The sequence below is a fragment of the Parus major genome, chromosome 3 (assembly GCF_001522545.3).
Source record: "Parus major isolate Abel chromosome 3, Parus_major1.1, whole genome shotgun sequence".
Classification (NCBI taxonomy): domain Eukaryota; kingdom Metazoa; phylum Chordata; class Aves; order Passeriformes; family Paridae; genus Parus; species Parus major.
In genome coordinates, this window is record NC_031770.1 from 6,352,040 (window position 1) to 6,373,732 (window position 21,693).

General features: G+C 38.5%; 1 protein-coding gene across 1 annotated transcript in view; it reads right to left on the minus strand.

Annotated features, from left to right (window-relative positions):
• ESF1 (ESF1 nucleolar pre-rRNA processing protein homolog) overlaps positions 1–21,667 on the minus strand; it is a 29,315-nt gene extending 7,648 nt beyond the window's left edge. The window contains exons 1-10 of the mRNA XM_015623150.3: positions 21,621–21,667; positions 19,296–19,989; positions 18,254–18,582; positions 17,385–17,498; positions 16,574–16,674; positions 15,366–15,518; positions 13,829–13,943; positions 12,749–12,887; positions 6,865–7,026; positions 147–268 (exon numbers count right to left, since the gene is read on the minus strand). Coding sequence (XP_015478636.1) covers positions 147–268; positions 6,865–7,026; positions 12,749–12,887; positions 13,829–13,943; positions 15,366–15,518; positions 16,574–16,674; positions 17,385–17,498; positions 18,254–18,582; positions 19,296–19,989 — 1,929 coding nt within the window. The 5' untranslated portion in view covers positions 21,621–21,667. The remainder of the gene's footprint in view (positions 1–146; positions 269–6,864; positions 7,027–12,748; positions 12,888–13,828; positions 13,944–15,365; positions 15,519–16,573; positions 16,675–17,384; positions 17,499–18,253; positions 18,583–19,295; positions 19,990–21,620) is intronic.
• Positions 21,668–21,693: the final 26 nt, after the last annotated feature.

Genomic DNA, 21,693 nt, shown 5'->3' on the forward strand with positions numbered 1-21,693 from the left:
ACTTCCATGTGAATGACCACTGCACATTCTAACCTTAAAACAGCACTGGCAGCTGGACAATTTGTTTTGTTTATCTGAAACAAACATTAACAACAAATTAAGAAAACAAACAAACAACTCCCCCTCAAATGGCCAATATAAACCACCTTTCTCTTTTTCTTAAGCATTCTTTTTTCTTTCTTCTTCTCTAGATATTTTTGCCATGGAGTCAGGTTATCCTTTCCTTCCAACCTGTTTTTGACCATTTCTTCAGCAGTTTCTTTGAGGCCTAGGAAAAAAGCCATAGTAAATTAAAAAAATGTGATGAATCTGAATTTTTTTTAATCAACTGTTTTCTCCTTTGTAAAAGAGCAATCTAGCTTTTCTTCAACAAGTCTGTGGAAACAACATAAATATTGCTTAAAAACCCATCTTTATAAAGAAGATAGCTTTACAGGCTATGTTTTTCCAAATAAAACATTCCTTCAGTAAAAACTACAAGAGTCAGAAGAAGAGTTTGCTATGTGGTATCTGATTCCCAACACTCCTGCTGTTCCTCAGAAAGGTCTCTTCTCCAGGTATTCAACTGTGCAGTCTACAGATGCCAGAATGAGTAACACAACAAAACCAACAGATATACACAGAGCCCTTATGTTTAATGTACCACACTATCATTACTTAAAATTCTGAATTAGTTACATTGCTGAAGTTTTGCCTCTGTGACAATACTCTGACAATGCTGCAGGATCTCTGCTGACTGCTGTATTTTTTGTCCTAGAAAAGCAAACCCCACAGAAGTGCAACATGTCTGGCTCCTTATAATTCTGGCCTAACAGGACCAGACAGTTAAGTTTGGATGTGTTAATCAGGTTTCCATTAAATTCCTAATTTAGCACAGACATCCACTCTTTCCATGCCCAGAACTTGCACCTGCATAGATAAGTGTGTCTTAACCTTTAAGCATTTTGTAAATAGAACAGAATGAAGTTTTCTATAAATATGCATCATCAGAGTATTCAATGATGTAAGAACATCACCTTAAAAATAAATCCATTAAATAACTGAAGCATTCCCATTTTACATGTAGAATACTTAAATCCAGAATATGCACTTCATTTAAAAGCAATCTTATAATTTTGGTTAAAAATTCCATACACATCAGGAATATTTTCTAAAACTCACTGCATGACAGAGCACTTGGATGTTATGAGGATGAAAACCGCTTTCAGATGCACCTTATAAACTTTCAGCCCACTCTTCACAAGATGGGCACTGGAAAAAAATTTTTTTGATCTAAGGAGATTAAGTGACTTGTCTTGCAATGCACTGGAGCACAATTCAGTGGAAGAAATAGAATCCACTTCCCTGGTAGGAGGTAACAGCCTGGGCAATGAAGTATTTTTCTCCTACCTGAAATTCCTTGCCTCATTCACTACACACATTTTTTTAACTTCTGTAAAAAATCAGTCAGATATCCTACATGTAACATCATCTCCCACAAAGTGACTGAATTATCTTGGGAGTTGTAGGAATCCTGTTTCTGCTTTGCCCTCTAAGCCTGATATTTATTGTCTCTTCCCCAGTCCTACCTCTAGTGGTCTTTCTTCAGCATTCTCTTCTACCACCCCAGTCCAGCCCTGACCTGACCACATCCTATTCTCCCATCCCTCATTCCAATTTTATTGCTTAGAAATCATGCTCAGACCTCTCCAGATACCCTAGACTAGATCCCATCCTTTCTCCTGGATTTCTTAGCTGCCAAGTCCCTATTCCTCATCATTCCTTCGGGCTCTCCTCAGTATGGAGGAACTGATAACAGTGACCATGATGGAAGAAACAGGGCAGCTTTCATGGACAGTTCTAGCCGTCCCCAGAAGAGCAGGCAGAACATTTCTCTGAAAAATAGCAAATGCTAATCCCTGTTTTTGTGCTCGTTGACTCTCGAAAGATAATTCCAAGGCTGGGGAGCTGGTTACAACTTGTCTGAAATATGAAGTATGGACAAGATCTAAAATCATATTAAACCATAAAATCACAGGAGGAAGAGTGGAGCAAAAACAAGATAAAGGATCCTTCTACTACTCTGGAAAGGTGCCAGAATGAACAGTATAACTCTCTTACAGCCACAAAAATGGGGTACATAACCAGCAAACAAATCAGAGCCATGATAAAGGAAGGATTTTGCATAGATTCACTAAAAACATGCCATTAAGAAACACTCATACAAGAACAAATATTTAGTTATCTTCAAAGTCCATGAAAGCAAAGTCATCAGCTTCCTTGAAATTGAACCACTGTAACTTTGGATACTTTGTAGTACTTTTACGGAAAAAATTACTGGTCAGGTAACAGCCTTGCAGATTCTTTTTGAAGATAGTAAATACAGAATTAAAAAAATATATGTCACATCTCCAGCAAAAGAGAGACCCAAAATCTGAAAGGAAGTTACAATATTTCTGATTTATTTGCCTGGAAAATGGAATCATTTGATCCATCTGGCACTGAAGAACTTGGAGGAAAATCCAGCCCTTTCTTGTGGTATTTGGCAGCCTCATGAAAGGCATTAGAGTTTCTCCACAGATTAGAATGGCTTAGAAACTACTGTCCAGACCACTTCCCGAGAATAAGAGTGTATTTAAGTGGTCAAAAGGATTTTGATTGCAGAAGGGGAAAGGAATTGTCTACTTTAGGTAGAAACATTAGCTGGCCATAGAAAGGTCTAATGTATATACCCTTGTTGATATAGTATTTTTTTTTAGAATTAATGAATCGCAATAGTTTTATTTAATCTTCACAAATGAGGACAAGGAAAGAGAGGAAAAAGGTCATCTATATTATCACACAACAAAATCATAGTTCAGGATTAAACGTGTCGTAAATACTACAGCAAACCTAAATACACTCTTGTTCACACTGGTGGGACAGCAAGGGGTGGCTGCAGGCCACAATTTTTACTTCTCCAAACACTCAGTTTTGAAAACTTATTGAAGTTTAACAGCCTGCAACTGTCACTGTTATTAGAGGCTAGAAAGATACATTTCTGCTCTCAGGAAACCTAAACAGGCAAGTTCATCCTGCGTGTAATGCCTCACCAGAAAAATGAAACACCTTGTTGCAGGTAGCTGAAAGGAACAGCAAATAGAAATACTCTGGTATCACTAGAATTTGTCACCCCCAGAGACAAAATATGTTAAGTCATCCAAGCTTTCCTAAGCAGTAAAAGTGCCTGTGAGAACCAGCTGTCAGGTGTGAGCCCACACAGCTCAGCACACGCTGCTTCGTGCTGCAGGAGCCACGGCCACTCCAGGCAGGGGACACACTCAGCAATAACCCAAATGGAGAAAAAATATTTCACAGGAGCATTTCTGTGCTCTACATCATCTCTAACTGTATAGTTGGGCTTTGTTATGCACTTTACAGACACCACAGCCTTCTGTTCTACTTCTGACCAAAACAAATTTGAAATTTTCCTCTAAGCCTAGCTAAATATTTACATCTCATTCTTCCCAAAGGAAAAGTTCTTCAGTTCAAAGCCGCCCCCCCAAAAAAACCTGGCTGAATATCCTCAAGAAATGCAGTTGTGGTTTTCTCTCTTTTCACTTTCTAAGGGGAGCTTTGGGAGCTGGATAAGGATTCATAATAATTGTTGCTTAAATCAGATATGATTAAGAAAACAGATGGATGCTTAAACATAACACTGATTTTGTGCCTAGAAGAAACAGACCAAAGAGAGTTGGAACTACGTCTAATTTATTTTTGCTGGCACTGCGGTTTATTTAAAACTATTATGATTCAAGAATAATTGAATCATTGACAAAGTATGCTTTCCATAACCATGTGTAAATAACTGTGCCAAAACTCAAAATTTTAAACTAATTCAAATATCTGCCTTTCAATTGAAAAACTTCCTAGATTTAACTGTTGTAATTCTTCCATGTATTACGCATTTGGGCAGGAAAAAGATTTTGCAATAAGTCAAGCACATTAAGGCAGAACTTGATAATAAAAATATTTCAAAAGACATAAACTAGTTCTGAAAAAAATTAAGGAGTCTTCAGAGATTATACAACAAAAACTATTTCTGAATGCCCAGAATACTCCAACTGAACATAAATGGTTTTGAAATTTAAAAAGAGCACATTTGTTCAAGAAAAAATAACAACTAATGTTCCTCCCTCTCATAAGGAAGCACAGCCTCAAGTGTGTATAAATTGCCAGAGCTATAAACTACTGTTCAGCATGTGCTGCTTATGCTCTACCATATAAAAACACATATAAAAGAGTATCCCCTTCAGGTGTGCAGGACCTCTTCTCCAAATGCTGCCTGAAATCAGTAACAGCTGACTCAAAAGCAAACTTAAGCTGCCCATTTTCACTTTTATGACTTGTGTTTTGGACAAAACCATATTGCAGGGGTCAATAGCCAGAAGTGGCACGCTGACCTTGTGGAGGTGAACACTCTCTAACAAAGGCAAGTCAGCACTTCGATGATTTCCAGAACCTGAGCTCTTCAATAAACCTCTCACTTTTTCAGGGTAAGAAATGAGGAAATGCTAACATATGCTATAAAACCATAGTTGCTAAATTAACATCAAATACTATATACTACCTATGTAAAATTCATGGTGCACACATGCCCATTGAACCTAAAATTATACGAACAAACCTGCCCCTGTGCATGGACATCCAGCTAAACTTAGACAAAATCAGTCAAATTTATCAAGACTGGGGGGGTTTTCCTTGGTTGTTTGGGTTTTTTTACCATTCCTCCCTCAAAAGATAAGGACATAGCAAAAATCCTAGGAGTCCTGCACAAAGGTGCAGTAGGGAAGGGGTTGGACTGGGTACAAGTATGTGACAAATTCAATTTTCTAAAGTCAAGTTCCATTGCAAAGAAACACAGAGCCCATGCAGCAGGGAACTGGATTCCATCTCTACTACAGTTAATATTCCATTGCTACTAAATGTTGATGCAATTTACTCATAACATGCAAGGTACAGTCTCAAGGACAGCCTCTTAGAAAACTTCTGGCTCTCTCAGGGCAAGCAAGGATAAAGAGTTTCTTTTGGTCTCCCTTAAAACAATATTCCATCTCCTAAAATGAATGGTTTGCTCTACATTCCTGACTACGTTACCACATTAAGTTGCTCAAACTTTGTTAAATTTACAGGACTTCTTTCATACAATTTGCAAAATTGTTCAAAAACCAGAATGCATAATAAACAAAAGAACCTCCAAACGTGTTTTTCAAAACCAAACAAAAAGGATTGCTTTAACAACACTTAAATACAAACATATATAAATACAAAACACACTCTTATCAGCAATTGATTTGCCTGTGTTTTCCACCTTCACTGTGAAAGGTGGCAACAACAAATCTCTGTAAAGTCTTACAAAGCCACCTAAGTATGAAAAGTCCTTGTCTTGAATGCTCAGTGACACAATGTATTAACTACTGAGTGAGCAACATCGTGAATGCAAGTACTGACACGCAGTGGACAGATGGAGTACAACGCTGTGTCAGTGAGCACTTGTCCTGGCTGCACCACACAGGCTTCTTCAAAAAGGTTTTGACCGAATTCACGTCAGAAATTATTTGAATTATAAAAGCATGATTGAAAGCACCAGTCATTTTGAATGCCCATGTATTCTTCTGAATATAGGAGTGATGAAGAAACAGGAATAAAATTGTTCCATTCAGTTTAGTCCATTTCAATGAACCGTTACAGACCAGAGTATTTCAAACCGAGCAGAACTTCTATTCAGCAGAAGTTACCTGAGTGAACTCAGAATAATATTTGTGTAAATCATATCATTAGACATGCATTCCTAGCTGGGATTAACCCATCAGGAGTGAAGGGCCTGGATTCTGGTACGTATTTGGTCTTGCTCTTAGCACTAACAGAACAGGGCTGTGTCCTGACATGGGCTGAAGTCCCACAACTGCTTCACCTTGCTGCTCCCCAGAAGGGAATGTCATACTTCCCTGGTCTTTCAGCTCCACATTTAACCCTCTGAACATTTGCCTATCTGACATTCTAACTCAGTGGAAAGGATCCAGTTTTTTTTTCTTTTTTAGAGTAGTTCTGTTTAGCAAATAAAATTAGGCTTGCAGAGGCCTAGCAAGTGCCAGGGCTGGTACAGGCAGTCAGAATGAGCTCTGGGCCAGGATCAGGGCAATGCCACAGTGCAAACCTTTCCCTTCATGGATGCAGTGAGCTGTTAAACTGGCTCATTACACCTCAGGGAAAGCACTCAGTCTGAGTGGCTTTGTGTCACAAAGAAGAGAGAGAACTAGATACTGGTGTTTGGCTCTCCAGATGAGCTCTGCTGGGATGCTGTACGGTGAAGATACTTTTCACTGGTTTCCAGATGTCAATCTGGATGTCACTGTTCCCCAGCCATTCCTGGTACCTTGCTTTCTCCCAGAGCAGTTCCTATGGAAGTTTAGATTTCTCCCTCTTTGCTTCCCCAAATTTTTAGCATTAGGCAAGCAACATTTCCAAACCACTCTCCTCTAATTATACACTAGGTTTCCAAATCATACTGGTTTTCATTTTTAAAGTGTAAGTATGTTTTATGACTCTATAGCAAACACATGAATTCTACTTAAAAAAGGTCATAAAGTGATAATTGAAAAAGCAAGTACAAAAAATCCTGGCAAAAAAATAATCTATAAAGATAAACTTACAGCTGAGGAACTGAGCTCAGTCATGTTATTTCTTCTATTTCCCTCACTGTAAACAATCTGGAATTCAATTTATGGGGGAAAAAAAGGGTTTGTTTCTCCTACTATAAATTCAGCACCTTACACTATATCCCTGTCAGCAGACCAATACTGCATATCTGCCAAGGCAGCAAAAGGAAAAAAAAAAAAATCCTACCTGGAACCCATTTAATCTCCATTCCTATATCCTTTTCTTCCTGTTTTTTCTCTTTTTCTTGGATACTTTGCAAAAGTTCTCTGTACTTGGCAATTTGCTCTTCATCATCTTTTTGGCTTTTCCTCGGTTTGTCATCTTCCATTTCATTAGCTACATCACCATCTAGGAGGAGAGAGCAAAGTTACCACAGAGAGCATCAAGAGAGTGAGCAACTGAAGTTAATCTTTATGAAATAAACCTAAGATACACACAGTATTTCCAGAATATAATACAAAACATTTTCATCTATTATTACCCCACAGAGTAGCCAGTTTAAGAATTCCCTTATTTAGATGAAATAAAAATTAGTATCTGCAAAGACAAAAGACAATTTGTCCAGTAAAGGAAATAACTGACTGGACGCAGCATCCTTCACTGTATTTTAAAATTATTAGTTTTGGAGTTCCTTCTATATCCAAAACCATCCCTTCCAGCCCTTTGTGTAGATGGGCATTACATCTGCTAACTTCCAGTCAACTGAGACTTCCCTGATTACCAGAACTGGTGAAAAATGACAGAAAGTGAGCAGTTGATATCTGCCAGCTCCCTCAGTACCCTTGGGTGAATCCCATCTAGCCCCACAGACTTGTGTGTCTCTAAGTGGTGCAGCAGACCACTGACCATTTATTTCCCTTTGGACTAAGGGGGCTTCTTTCTGCTCCTTGATCCTGCCTCCCAGTTCAGGTACCCAGAGAATTTGCATTACTATTAAAGACTGAGGCAAAGGAGCCATTAACTGCTTTCCTTCAACCTTTGTTATGGTGCTTCCCTCTACATCCAGTAAAGGATGGAGATCCTCCTTAGCTCTCCTTATTAAAAATGTATTTATATAGACAATTTTTGTCTTTCACAGCATGTTAAGTTCTAGTTTGGCTGTGACCCTTCTAATTTTCTCCCTGCATAACTTCCCAACACCCTTGTAGTCCCCCTGAATTGCCTGCCCCTTCTTCCAAAGTTCATAAACCCTCCTTTCTTTCCTAAGTTCCAGCCAAAGCTCTGTTCAGCCAGGCTGGGCTCGTTCCCCGCCGGCTCATCTTTCGCACGGCACATGGGGACAAGTCAGCTGCAGCTGCTTTTCCACTTTCCTCATCAGAAGCTGAGATCTAAGAGGGAAGCATCTGCTCATCCAGAAAGCAAAAGGCAACTCTTGTTTTGAAGACAAGTAGAAAAAGAAGACATTTGGTTGTTTCTTCATCCTAATGTCCTGAGAAAGAAGAAGATGTACTGGATGGGAACTGAAAAAATCCTTAAGCCAAAACAGGATCTCTAGAACTTGGATAGGCAAGGGGCTACCAGTTTATATTTATCACTTGTTTTGCTAGGAGAAATTTAAGTGGCAATGCATATTGTCATTCTTCCTCACTTACATAGAACTTCTATTTCTTCTGTCAAAACTAACAGTTTTACAACAAATGTTCAACATTGCCTTCAAAAGAACTGTAGGCGCTTTTAATTCTGTAAGCAAATAAAGCACATTTGACAACAGCTGCAAGAAAGGAAAGTGAGCTGAGTATGTTCTCAAAGTTTGTTCAGAGTTCAAATAACCTTGTCAGTGGCTTTCAAGTATCACGCTGTATTGCACAACATCAGGAACCACTTTCTGTTGGATATTAAGGCAGCAATACTTTCTGCCAACAGCTTGTTCAAAGGCTTTTTGAACAAAACACACAAACCAAAAAGTTCTGGGGCATTAACTGCTGCACTGCAAGAGAAATACAATCAACCTTGCAGAAGAAAGCAGAAAAAGGCAAAACTGATGAAATTTAGAGTATAAAATACAAGTATATTCTCATTGTTATCTAAAGAAAGTAGTAATAGAAGTGCTTAAAGATTTTAAAAAAAGAAAGTTCAAATCATGAGGCTGGTCAGAAATATTCCAATAAAACAATTTGTTTTTAAAAGATGACATTAATACCAGATATAACCAAATGCAGAGGTTCCATATATTAAATTGGTGACTGGCAGCTGAGGTAGCTGAGATCACGTTCTTGTGATCACAGCATTGTGAAGAGATCAGAGATCATATTCTTAGTTTCAGAAGATTATCTTACAATAGTAGATGTAAAGTAGATGATTAGTAGATAGTAGAGTAGATGATTCCTTTTTTAAAAAACCTCAGCCTTAGAAACTAAAGACAGTAGAAAACTTGTAGCAGATATAACATCTGACAAGAGGTCTGCTACAAAGCTGAATTTTTTTAAAGATGAGGGGAAATTTTCTTTCCATGATGTAATGGCAAAGCAGAAAAATCAGCTACTGACTTGGATGCTGATGACCATACCATAAAAATTGCCCTAAATATCTCAAGTCTATCCAGGGTAGTTATTCAAATTCAGATAGATAAAAGATAAAAAGCAAAATATGTACAATGGATGTGGACCCACAGAATTAAAACTAAAAAGCTTTACACTCCAGTGTTCAAGAATCAAGTCTGAGGTAGAGGTTTTTGTACTGCACTACAGCATGCTATGAAAAATTAAATGTGTTGACATCACTCTTGAGCCAGAAAATAATGTCAAAGAAAACACTGGGGTTTAACCCCATTTTCCCCATATTCTAAGCACTTCCTGAAAAAGGAGTTGTGCAAATCCCATTAATTCATCCCAATTATAATAAAAAATTGGAAAAAGTTAGAGTACCAAAAGAAGTTCATTCAAAGCCTGTCAGAGTTCATGCCTTTGTAAGATTTTTCAGGGACAAAAGATACTGGAAGAAGAGAATGCAAACAGATGGATAACAGTAAATGAATGGTAAACATTGAATTTTGGCATTTTCTTAAATTAGTTTTGCATTTTCCTTCAAGTCTGTGTAGTCAAACCATTGAGGTGTAGTTTTTAAACCTCCCCTTGCAAACCAGGTGTGTTTTATAGCTGCAGCCTTTAGGCACCTGTCTGTGCAGAGGTGACTTGGCATTACTAGAGCCATGCCACTGAGCCAGCCAGACCTAAGGCAAGGCTAACACTCAGGCAGTCAGAATCAGTCCTGAGTAGGGACTCACCAGCCTCCAAAAGCACAGGGAGATGTGTTCTTCAACTCCTAGACTTCCAAGAGTTTATATAAACTTCCTAGAAGGAATGCTGACATGACCCTTCTTGGCATTCCAAGCACCTTTAATTACAAAACAAAGCCAACCCAACAGTTCCTGCAAACAGGCTTTGGAAAAGTATCCAACACCTGCATCAGTTGTATCAAATTTCTGAGGCTTCATGGAAGGAAAATAATCAGGCTGCAGTATTTTTATTCTGAAATTCCCATGAAATTCCACCCAGGCTTGGCCAGTGCATAAACTGCTAAACCCTCTTGCTTCTTCTTTCCAGAGACAATAATAAAAAACTAACTACATGTTCTACTTGTCACCCTCCATTTCTTAGCCTTCTGAAATAGCTTTAGCAAATATAAACACATGTGGATACTGTTCAGTTTTAAGAGAAAAAGGCTGTACTGTTATCTAATAAAATGCTATATATGCATTTAAATTTAGATATGTAGTCATGAGTCATTGCACCAAATAGATTTCAGAACTGTAAAAAGATTTAGTAGTCTGATTCTATTTAACCTTAATTACTGAAAATAAGATTTAGCAGCATTATTTAAACAAAAACTCCTCCCTCCCAACCACTATATATCCTTTTTCTGCACTTGTGCACCTCTGGCATTGGGGCAGCAGCACAAAAGACCTACTGGCTCTGTGGAGTCTTATCTTGGAAGTCAAATACCAGAGAAGACTGAGCTTCCTGCTCAGATTCCTGCTGAGGAGAGCAGGGATCTACACAGAGTTCCCTACAAGCCTGGTGGTGTTCAGTGTTTGGACAGCTCTTAGGTTTAACTTTTAGATTGCCCTTTCTGGAGTCACAACTTGGACCCAATGATCCTCATGGGTCTCTTCCAACTCAGGATATTCTGTGATTCCATGATTCTATCAAGAACAGCTAATTAAAAAAAGTCCCGTGAAAGTATTTTATCATACAGTCTGTTTGAATATTTATGTGCCATCCAAAGCAGAACAGCAGAAAAGATATTGCTCTCGTAAAGATTTTAAAAAAAAACAGATTAAAAGCTTAGACATAAACTCCATAATTCTTAATTTGAAGCATGTTTAAAATGCCATACACTAAGTCACTGGTCCTCATCACCAAAATAGAAATTATGGGCTAGATTTTATGAATGCCACAAACAGTTCCTAACTGGGATAAATCTACCCAAGATTCAGAAGCAACATAATGAGAAATTTTGTGCTATGAACTACAACATTCCAGGTCATTGAAATCCTTGATGTTTAACAGTAATACTAACATTCATGATGCACATATTTTAAGTTGAAAAATTCCAGGAAAAAAAGTATTAGAACAGGCCAACAAAAACCTGTTTATAAATAAAACATTTTAGTAAGTTTGAAAAGTATGAATAGAAGATCAGGACATTTTTTCCTCCTTATCAGACTCCTACATTTCCATTCAAGCAGCTGACATTGATTTTTCCCATTTGTGCATAGCACCACGTAATTCTGCTGGATGGAACCCTGACAGATGGAATCCTGTTTTATATCACACAACTGAATGCATAAAATGTCAGGAACACATTAAAGACATGACAACATAATTCCTCTATTAGTAACTTACTTTTCAAAACATCATTTGAATCTAGACATTTCCAAGTTTAAAATTTATTTGCGTGATAAGATTATTTAAGGTCTTTTTTTCTTTTTTTTTTGCCTTCCCAGGAAAGGAATTTTACTCTTTAAAATTCCTGAAGTGCTGCTCACATGAACATTTGCTTTCATCACCACCCTATCACAGATGCTCTTCTTTAGCATCATGGTAACCTTGTACATGAGAAAAGATGGAAATGCTTTACTCTGCATCCCCTGCTCCCCTTTAGAGACTTCACTGAGCATTGTTAGAGAAACTAAAACCCACTCCTGTGCAGTTTGTGAGTTTTTATGGAAGGTGAGAAACAATTGGACATTATCATTGCCAAGATAATGCCAAGATGAGTTTGCTGACACAAGATTTCCCAACTCTATAACTGGAAGAATCTGTAACCTTTTTTTGCATGCTCCATGCTCATCTCTGATTGCAGCAACCTGTTTAAATGCTGTATAAATCAGTTTTAACATCTGTTTGAGAGACCTAATTAAGGCTTTATGAAATTTTATTTGCCTTGTAATCTAGGCTGTATATATTATTAAGAGTAGTATGAGTTTGAGAATGAAAACAAGCAATTTAAATCAGGAATTTAAACACTACTGCACCGTATGCAGAAGGCTCATGTACCTTGCAAAGTTAAATGAAATTCTCCTTCTATTCTTAAAAAGTAGGTGAATCAAAAAGCATTTGAAAGATAATCCTATTCATTTATTCATTATCCACCTTGCATTTCAAACCAGAACTTTTCTTCTGAAAAGGAAACACTTCAAGTTCTATGGGCCTGTAATTTATCTCAGAAACGAACAGATTAAAAGCAGATATTGCCGAACTTGACAAGACATGGCAAGATACCCTGAAAAAAGGAGAAAAAGGGGGTAGGAGGAGAAATAAAATGCAAGAAAAGTATTTTCCACTCAGAGGTGCAAGCTCCTATTCAGAAAGCAGCTACTGGAGAACAGTGGAAGGTGTCCCTGCCAATGGGAGGGTGTTGGAGCAAGATGGGCTATAAAGCCCCCTCCAGTCTGAACCTTCTAGTGATTCAGCTCAGGGGCACAATCATTATACAACAAATATAATATTGTCCTTGTAAAAGATGACATTCAAAACATTTTCTATAGATAAGACATTTAAATACTTGAAATCATCTGTACCCAAAACCCTGCAGCTAATGACTTTGTGTATATTTATTACCAAAGTACCTTGCTGCTGTTCCTCCTCTTCTTCACTTGATGAAGCCAAATAAGCCTGAAAATCCATGTCAAGAAGCTCCTCTTTGTTGAAAGTTCTGTTGAGCGATGTTACTCGTTCATGATCTGTCTCATCCCATGTGATATCTACCTTAAAAGTAAGAATGCCATTTGTAGAAGCTGGAACACTAAAACTAAACACTGTAATGCTGTATTTTTAGGGAAAGTTATTTTACACTTTCCCTTCAGTACAAACCTGTTATTAATACTGTCTACAATAACTCAGTCTAGTAACCATTTTGTAGTGAATTTAATGACAACATTTTGGAATTTATTCTACAGTCAGTTTCAATGAGTTTGAGCTATAAGAACTGAAGAAATCTCATGCTCTGAATGGTCCAGTAACAGCAAGTCCCACAACACAAAACTTCTGCAAGCCAAATTTCCTTTGTGGCAGCAGATAACTGGTGTTGAAGCAGCCACCAACCCCTCTCTTTTCCTCTTCCAGCAGCAATTCATTGCAGGAATCACACACAGATTGCAATGGAGACAATGAAAGTGTTTGTGCAACTGCACCCTCAACCAGAACGTGAAACAGATCTGATTGAAAAATGTGCTTATTACTCAACTAATCACTTCTCCAATCTGGTTCACTTCATGGCCAGATGGAAATGTTGGCTGTCATGTGGACAGAGCAGGAATGAATTGCTACAAAGAGGGGAAGCAACTGTTGAAGCCTGGCATTACTACCAAAAAAAGTTCTTACTGATTTATACACTAACATCCACTTTAGACAAATTAAAAAATGTAACTGTAAATAAAGTAATTTCATGTGCAACTTGTCACAGAGATATAATGAGGTCAAAATTCAGTATTTAATTTGTAACAGAGAAGCCCAATCTCCTTTAAAATCCAAAACAGGGTTGCAACTTTTGGGTTCATAGCATGCTTAAATCTTCTAATATGTTTGATGTCTTTATTTTGAAATGGTGGAGATAATCAGGAATCCTTTCCCCAGTACATATATCATTCATAAGCTGACAGCAAAACTAAACAAATAAGAAAAACATTACAAAAACACTGTAAAGATACCTTTGATGTTCCCATAGCAGCAGATGTGAAGTACTTTGGCTTATAAGCAGCTATGTTCACTTCTGAGGCTACATCTTTTGGCTTATCATCAAATGTAACATTATCTGGAATAAATCTTACAGGCAAATAAAACATGTTATTCTTCAAATACACTGGGAAATTGCATAGCATAAACAGTCTAAGCTTTCATGAGTATGGTACATCATAATGAAAGAATTAGCTAAAATAAAAAGGGGGTAAGCCTGAAAAGGGAACAAAAGAAATGGACAAGTACTCCACACATGTAAGATTCATTGCCTAGCTTCTGCAGATCTGTTCCACAGGTTTTCAGTGTATAACAACAGCCTCTTTGGGAAGTATTTCAGTTTTCTGGCTGGTATAAACAGGGTCATGGGTGGTTTTCTTTGTTTTAAGAATCATCTTTTCAGAAATTTTAATATTAAAAATTAAAAAGAAAAAAGTGAATAAAATAGGATTTGGAAATAGATGAATAAGAAATTCCAAACCTTTTAGGAAAGCCTGGTACATCTTGAAAATTATAATTAGTAAGGAGGGGAAAAAAAGAAAAAAGACCAAAGTCATGAGTAACAACTGAAGAACTTAATTTAAAAAAAAAAAACCAAAAAAAACCTTGGTATAATACATAAGAAATTACTTGTGATTTTTTTTATATCTTTGCAAATGTAATCTGATAAATAGTATTCAACATTAAAATTTAACAAAGCAGAAGATTAAGAAAATCACTGGAGAATTCCAAACAGCTGTGTTTGTTGTAAAACATTATCAGTGTATAAAATGATGAAAAGTTACATGTTCTCTTAGCAAAGATGTCTTTTCCAAAATAGTTCAAAGCAAATTCACTGAGTTCCTCTAGAAAATTACACAAAGCAAAAAACTTTCACTGACTTCCAAGAATGTCCATAACAGAGACCCCAGCAGACAAACAGGGCTTTTGTCACAACCCTTTATGATTTAATAACTTTTCTGGTTAGAATGAAAGGGTTTTTTTGCAACAAAAGGAAATACTAACAATAAAGCAAACCACAATTTAAAATCCTTTCTTCCCCAAACATGACTTTTGAAACATCAGAGCATCCAGCTTATTCACAAGGACCAACACATCTATTGCAGCTTCATGACAACAGCAGCAATAATCTTGCCCTGTGGTAAGGAACCACGAACAAGACTCACTTCTGGACCCTTGGGGAGAGAAAAAGAAAAAAGTTTTGTTTTCTGAATCCTATCACTTTACTTAATTGTACCAAAACCTTGAAGATGTAATCAGGACTTTTTATCTGGCTTTTCTGAAAACAGACTCCATGCAGAGATCCTCTTGAACTTTCCATATTACAATAAAAATGGTCAAAAAGAAGAAAGAAGAACCAAAGGGAAGCCTAACAACTCACCAGATGACAAATTTATCTTTGTATCTTCTTTTAGGTACAGAATAAAAGGTCAATATAGTTTATTCCAAATTATTATTACTTTAATTCACCCTCCCTGGCCCAACATGCAAAAATATCACCAGTGGAGTTACCTCAGGTCTATGAAAGAACAGCTACTTTCAAATTCCAGTCCATCACATTCCTCATAAATTTTATTTGCTGTACCAGGAGAATCACATTCCACAACTGCATAGAAGTATTTCAGTCGCTTAAACTGGTATTCCCGCAGTTTTTCCCTATAAATCCTGCAAAAGTGGAGAAAAGACCAGTCAGGTGAGTGTTTTATTCACAAAATCTTGTAATTCAACTGTGCTGATCAACCACTCTTCTAACTTGTAAGATTAGATGTTAAACATCACAGAGTTCTACACAAAGTATTTTCTTCAAGCAAAAAGATTATTTCAGACAGTTTAATTAAGTATAAAATTTGTACATGACTCCATTGAGAGGTCACAGGGATGAGGTTCAGTGAATTTGAAGGACACAGGCATCACTGAGGTACCTCTGGGATACCTGAATTTCTGTGTGTTGGATTCCACATGCTTCCAAGCCCACTGAGCAGCAAATCCAACACTTCAGGATGCACCTTGACGCTCACAGTGCAGGTGACCTTAGAAAGTGCTCTATATCCACCTTACACTCTCCTGAGGCACTAGAGAATGTCCTCAAAGGGATCTGCCCTGATTTTAGAAGAATCTAGATTTTCTAAGTACAGGGCAGTCCAGCAGGATGCATTATACAAATATGGTCCCAGTCAGGCTTACAAACATCTAGAAATGCTGGAAAAATAGCAAAGTAAAACCACAAACAACAGTTTAAAAAAGGCAAAAAAGAGATGCCTGAAGAAGCCAGGGCAATGGTAGGACTGAGGAGCTCAGCCCAGGCCAGGGCTATTGCTTGTGGCACTCAAGAAATCTGTCTGGAAATTCTTAGACTAAGGTCCCTGTTCACAGATGAGGATTTTGACAGTGAGTACTAAAGAGTTTACTGCACAAATGGCAATTTGTAGAGAAGAAATGCTGGTTTTTAAGCTGTGTACTTGTGCCACTGATTATTCCAATGAGCTACATCATAAAGCTCTGAACTCATATCAACAAGCAAATCTCAAGTTTCATCATAATACATTTATTAAATGCACTGATAATGAACCACTGCCTGTTGTAAAACAACCTTTGAAAAAAACCTAAAAAATGGTTTTTAGGATGCTTCCACATATGAACTCCTGGAAATAGGAGTTGATTGGGATTTCCACTAAGAATTAAACATATCTTTCATTTGAAGACAAAATTAAAATTAATACCCATCATCCTCTGTGGTGTTCTCTGGAAGATCAAACAGTTCCACAGGTCCTTTTTGTTCTTCCTCTTTCAACCTCTCTTTTCCAAACTCTGAAGGATAAATCTACAAATACAACAACACAAAACTAAATTTTTAACTGTGGTGTAATGTACACTAGGTAAGAAAAAAAATCTTTCCAGGCTTTTAATCTTTACAGTTTTTATTTAAGATCAGTAAAGGGAACCATTCCATAAACTTTAATAACTTCCTAATTTTAATGTGTGGAAAAGACAGTAGAATAACAAAACTGCCTGGCAGGAATTTTCAGGCAAATGAAAAATAACAGGAACCCTGAGTTTGTTCATTGTACCGTGGCCCTTTTCAGAAAGAGGTATCTGATTAAAATTTCTCAGAGAGCTGAGGCAGACACTGATAATGGAAGAATATAATTTAATTGGCCAGAATTGGCTAAGTATTAGTAAGGTGTAAGGCTGAGGCTTAGGTCTAAGGTTGGTTTATTTGTCATACAGATCACTGAATATTAAACTAACCAAGGAAATGTAGTCTCCTCCTACTAGAAAAGAAAACCTCAGTATTAGTCTCAGAAAACCAGCACTGAAAGACAACCTCATAAACATGAGAAGTCAATGGCTTTGGCCTCTAACTCTGCCAAATACATGCCAGCCACAGCAAATTACATTGCAACACAGTTTCTCTTTAAACACATTAATATGTATTTTGGTTCCCTACAGCACTGTCTTACTTCTTATTTTGTAGCCTATTTTTTTAACAATAAAAGCCAGCACTCCTTTTAGAAATCAGGAGTTTCTTACCTTAACAGAAAACACTGTTCCTCCTTTGGGTGTGAAAGAATTAAATAGAGCCAGCAAATCCTTAGCCTTCAACCTATCCCAATCCATATTACAAACTGCCAATCTACTTGTAATCTGAAAGAAAAAACCCATAAAATTCATAGATTTAATTGTTGACTGTTGTGGGGAATACATACATTCTCTAGCAGAACTCAGTGGTAAAAATCAAGGTCAGCAATAAACTGTGCTGAAAAAAGTAACAGCAGCACTGTCATCATGACTTTTTATCACTTAAACTAACAAAGAAGAGAAGCAGCAATTACCAGAGCACATAGAAAGAACATAAATAGTGAAGCACCACAGAATGGACTGCACCAATCACAGATACAGAGCTTTGTTTCATCAAACACTCTTAGTTCCAGGAGCAACCACTATCACTATTGTGACAGCACTAGAGTGCTGTGATTTCTTACACACTGATTATGCTAGTTGTAAAGCCCTAATTCACTGTCTCACGATGCCTTAACTTCTTAAAGTATGAGTTAAATAATTAAATTTTTGAAAAGTGAAAAAAATCAGTAATGAATAAAAACAGTACTATTTAAATTCTGGAATTTCTGAAAGGCTCAATTTTGTTTGTCCTTTCACCTGCAGACAGCTTATCCATAGGTATAGGTAAGTGTGCTTAGGGAAAGAGAAGATGCCAGTGAAAACTGCAAGTCTCTCATTGCCAGACAATTTCATTATCACTTCCATTCTGTCACTAAAAGGCTAAAAAACCTTTATGAAAAATACTACCAGTAACTGTTCCATAGATGATGGTCTATAATGAACTCATAACATTTCTGAGTTTGTCATGTAGCAACTTTTCACATGCAAAGTATTGTTACCTCATCTCCACGAGGGGCATCTTTATCCAGCTCACGCCACAAGTGCTCAATCTCTGGCTCCTTTGGAAACAGCTCATTTAAATCCTCTTCATCCTCTGAACTCGTTTCAATGTTCCCTATGCCTCTGGCTAGATCAGGCCCACTATCACTTTCTTCATCATCTTCTGAATCACTGTCATCTTCACTCATTTCCTCATCATCTTCTGGCTCCTCTTCCTCACCTGTTTCTCCGTCATTTTCTGATTCCTCTTCTTCCGATTCTGCATTCTCACCTGCAGAGGTTTCTTCCTCTAACTGGCTTTTACATTTTACACTTTGGTCACAGATGGCTGAGCACAGAAAGATGAACATTAGATACATTTTTATATCAGAATTACACATGACCCTTTACAAAAAGGAAAACTTCAGAGCTTTTTCATACCTATTTACAGGACTCCTGAAAGGTAAAATGGAGCAAATTACAGAAAACATCAGAGTTGCCTCTTGTTTGTCTGGTCTAATCTAATTGAATTACTCTTTAGGACCAAAATTGCAATATCTATCTCAACTGCAATTAAATATTTTGCTATTATCTTTATATTACAGAGCCAACAGCTAGAAATCTATTTAATAGTGGAGGCTATACACATGCATGAGCAATATAAATGAAGTTTTTCTTCAAGCTACCTGTTTTTCCTAATCCTCTCTAATATAAATGGCTTAATGCTGCCATGTTTACAGGTTCAGTCCACAAGCTGTGATGTGCCTTCAAGGTATCAGTTCATACATCTGCAGTTTGATAAACACAGCACTGTATATCCTGTTATAAATTTTACCAACAGTTTCAGCACCAACAATTAAAAGGACAAGGATACTCATCATCTTACTAAAGAATTAGAACTCATTCTATACAGAGCTGACCAACTTCAATCCTTCAGCAGCACTGAATCTGAGTCAGTCAGCTATTTTATAACTAATGTTGCAAAATATCTTTCACGAATATGACAAGCATCAACATCCAAATTAACACAGCTGAATTCTCCTTGTTACTTGAACAACTAACCTGATTCTTTTGTTTTCCCTCCTAGGGAGTGGTCCCTCCTGGAAGCTTTGACTGACTTCGTAGCAGTCACTTGTGAAGACTTTTCCTTGTTTTGAACAGAAATGGATTTTCCCCCTGACACAGCTCCCTGCTTGTTTTCCCCTTTGGGTAAAAGGCCCTTGTTTCCCCGAGAGTGATCAACTTCCACTGCAGGTTTCTGTGAGTCCTCTTTCAAGCTGAACTTAGATTTACTTTTTTGTCCTCCTTTTTTAAGGTCATTTAGTTTAGTCACTGGTTCATGTGTTTGGTCCACCCCTTGTTGGTTTTTTTTGCTCTCCTCCTTTGGGAGACCACCAGCAAGAGCCTCTGCAGAATCTGCTTCTCCTTTACCTTTAGCTTTCTTTTTCTTTTTCTTCTTTACCATGAGTTCTTTACTATCACCTTCTGAAAGATCAGAGTCAGATTCTGACAAGGCATAAAACTTCCTGAGGTTCTCTGTAGAGGTGTAGTTAACAGGGCGGCCTCTTTTATCCACTGTGTATCTCAGCTTGAACTTCTTGTCATGGAACATGGCTCGGAATCGCTTGTCAATCTTGACTTTACGTTCCTTTTCAGGCATCTCCCAAAACCTGGGATCCCTGGCGATGCAGCTGAACCGGCCATCGCTCAGTATTTCCTCCTGGGATGACATTTTCGATGCTGAAGACTTGGACATCTACAAAATGGAGAAAAAACCCAAACATTTCTGGTTAAAAAAAAACTCAGCCAATTAACATACATTTAGATATGTAACTGAAAAAAACAAGGGTTAAACAAAGTTGGATTTCTAAACTATTCCTAAAAAGGTCTTTCCAAAAGCACATATGGCAATTTCATAGCATCACATGCCACCTGGTTGGAAAGGACCTCAAAGATCACCTGGCCCAACATTTCTTGGCAAAAGCATTGTACATACAAGATGGCCCAGCACTCTGTGCAGCCACATCTTGAAGGGGGAATCCACAACTTCCATGGGGGGATTATTCCAGAGGTTGAATGTTCTCAATGAGGAAAATTTTCGTCCTGTATCTAAATGGAATCTCCCCAGGAATAACTTGTATCTATTACCCTTTATCTTTAGCTTGTGATTTCTTGTAAAAACAGAATCTCCATCTTCTCTGTAGCCACCTTTTTAACACTGGAACATGAGGATAAGGTCTCCCCTGAGCCTTCTTTCCTCCAGGAGGAACAAACCCAGCTCCCTATGCCTTTCCTCACAGGGCAGTTTCCCATTCTTCGGACATCCTTGTGGCCCTTCTCTGGGCCCTCTCCAGCCTGTCCACATCTGTTTTGTACAGCAGAAATTTGAACACAGAATTCTGGATGGACCTGAGAAGTGCCAAGGGGGGACAATGACTTCTTTAGCTCTGCTGGTGATGCCTGATGATGGAAACCAGCACCTTATTGGCTTTGGTGCAGCAGCAAATTTCAACAAGTCACAAATAATCCTGTACCTACCACAGTCTCGGTTAAAAATCTTTGCTTTGTCAGCTGTGCTGGCAGCCCAGAAATCCTATGTGCTCTTGGCTGTGCCCAAAGCTCCATGGACAGCAGGTGAGGAAAGCAATTCTGCCCCTCAGCTCTGCTCAGGTGAAAGCCCACCTGAAGTGCTCTGCCCAGATCTGGGGTCCCAACAGAGGAAGAACATGGAGCTGTTGGAGCAAGTCCAGAGACCACCAAGATAATTACAGTTCCTCTCCTATGAGAAAAGACTGAGACAACTGAAACTGTTCAGCCTGGAGAAGAGAATGCTTCAGGATCAGTAGTTGTGACCTGCCAGTATCTGAAAGGGGTCTACAAGAAAGATGAAGAAAGCCTATTTACAAGGGTCTGGAGTAACAGGACAAAGGGGCATGACTTAAGCGTATTAGAAGGTAGGTTTAGATTAGATAGGAGGAAAAAATTCTTCCCTGTGAGGGTGGTGAGGCCCTGGCACAGGTTGCCCAGAGAAGCTGTGAATGCCTCATCCCTGGAAGTGTTCACGGCCAGGCTGGATGGGGTTCTGAGCAACCTGCCCATGGGAAAAGATTTAGAACGAGATTGTGTTTAAGATCCCTTTCAACCTCGGCCCTTCTATGATTCTGCGGTAACGGATACACCTGGGCTGCAAACACATCCCTCCGTGTCTCCCCACCAGACCCAGCACAGCGCCTTCGCCGAGATCAGCCCGGTGCCCACCGCAGCTAAGTCCACCAGCAGCACCAAGTGCACCAAGACGGCTGCAGCCCCCGCACCCGCTCCGTCCCCGACCCCAGCGGCGGAGGAGGCCGCAGGGAAGAACCCCGAGGACGCTCCGCTCGCACCGACCGTGCCCGGGGCCCGCCGCTCCCTCACGCTACTGCCGCACGCCGCCGCCGCCGCCGCCGCCGCCGCCGCCGCC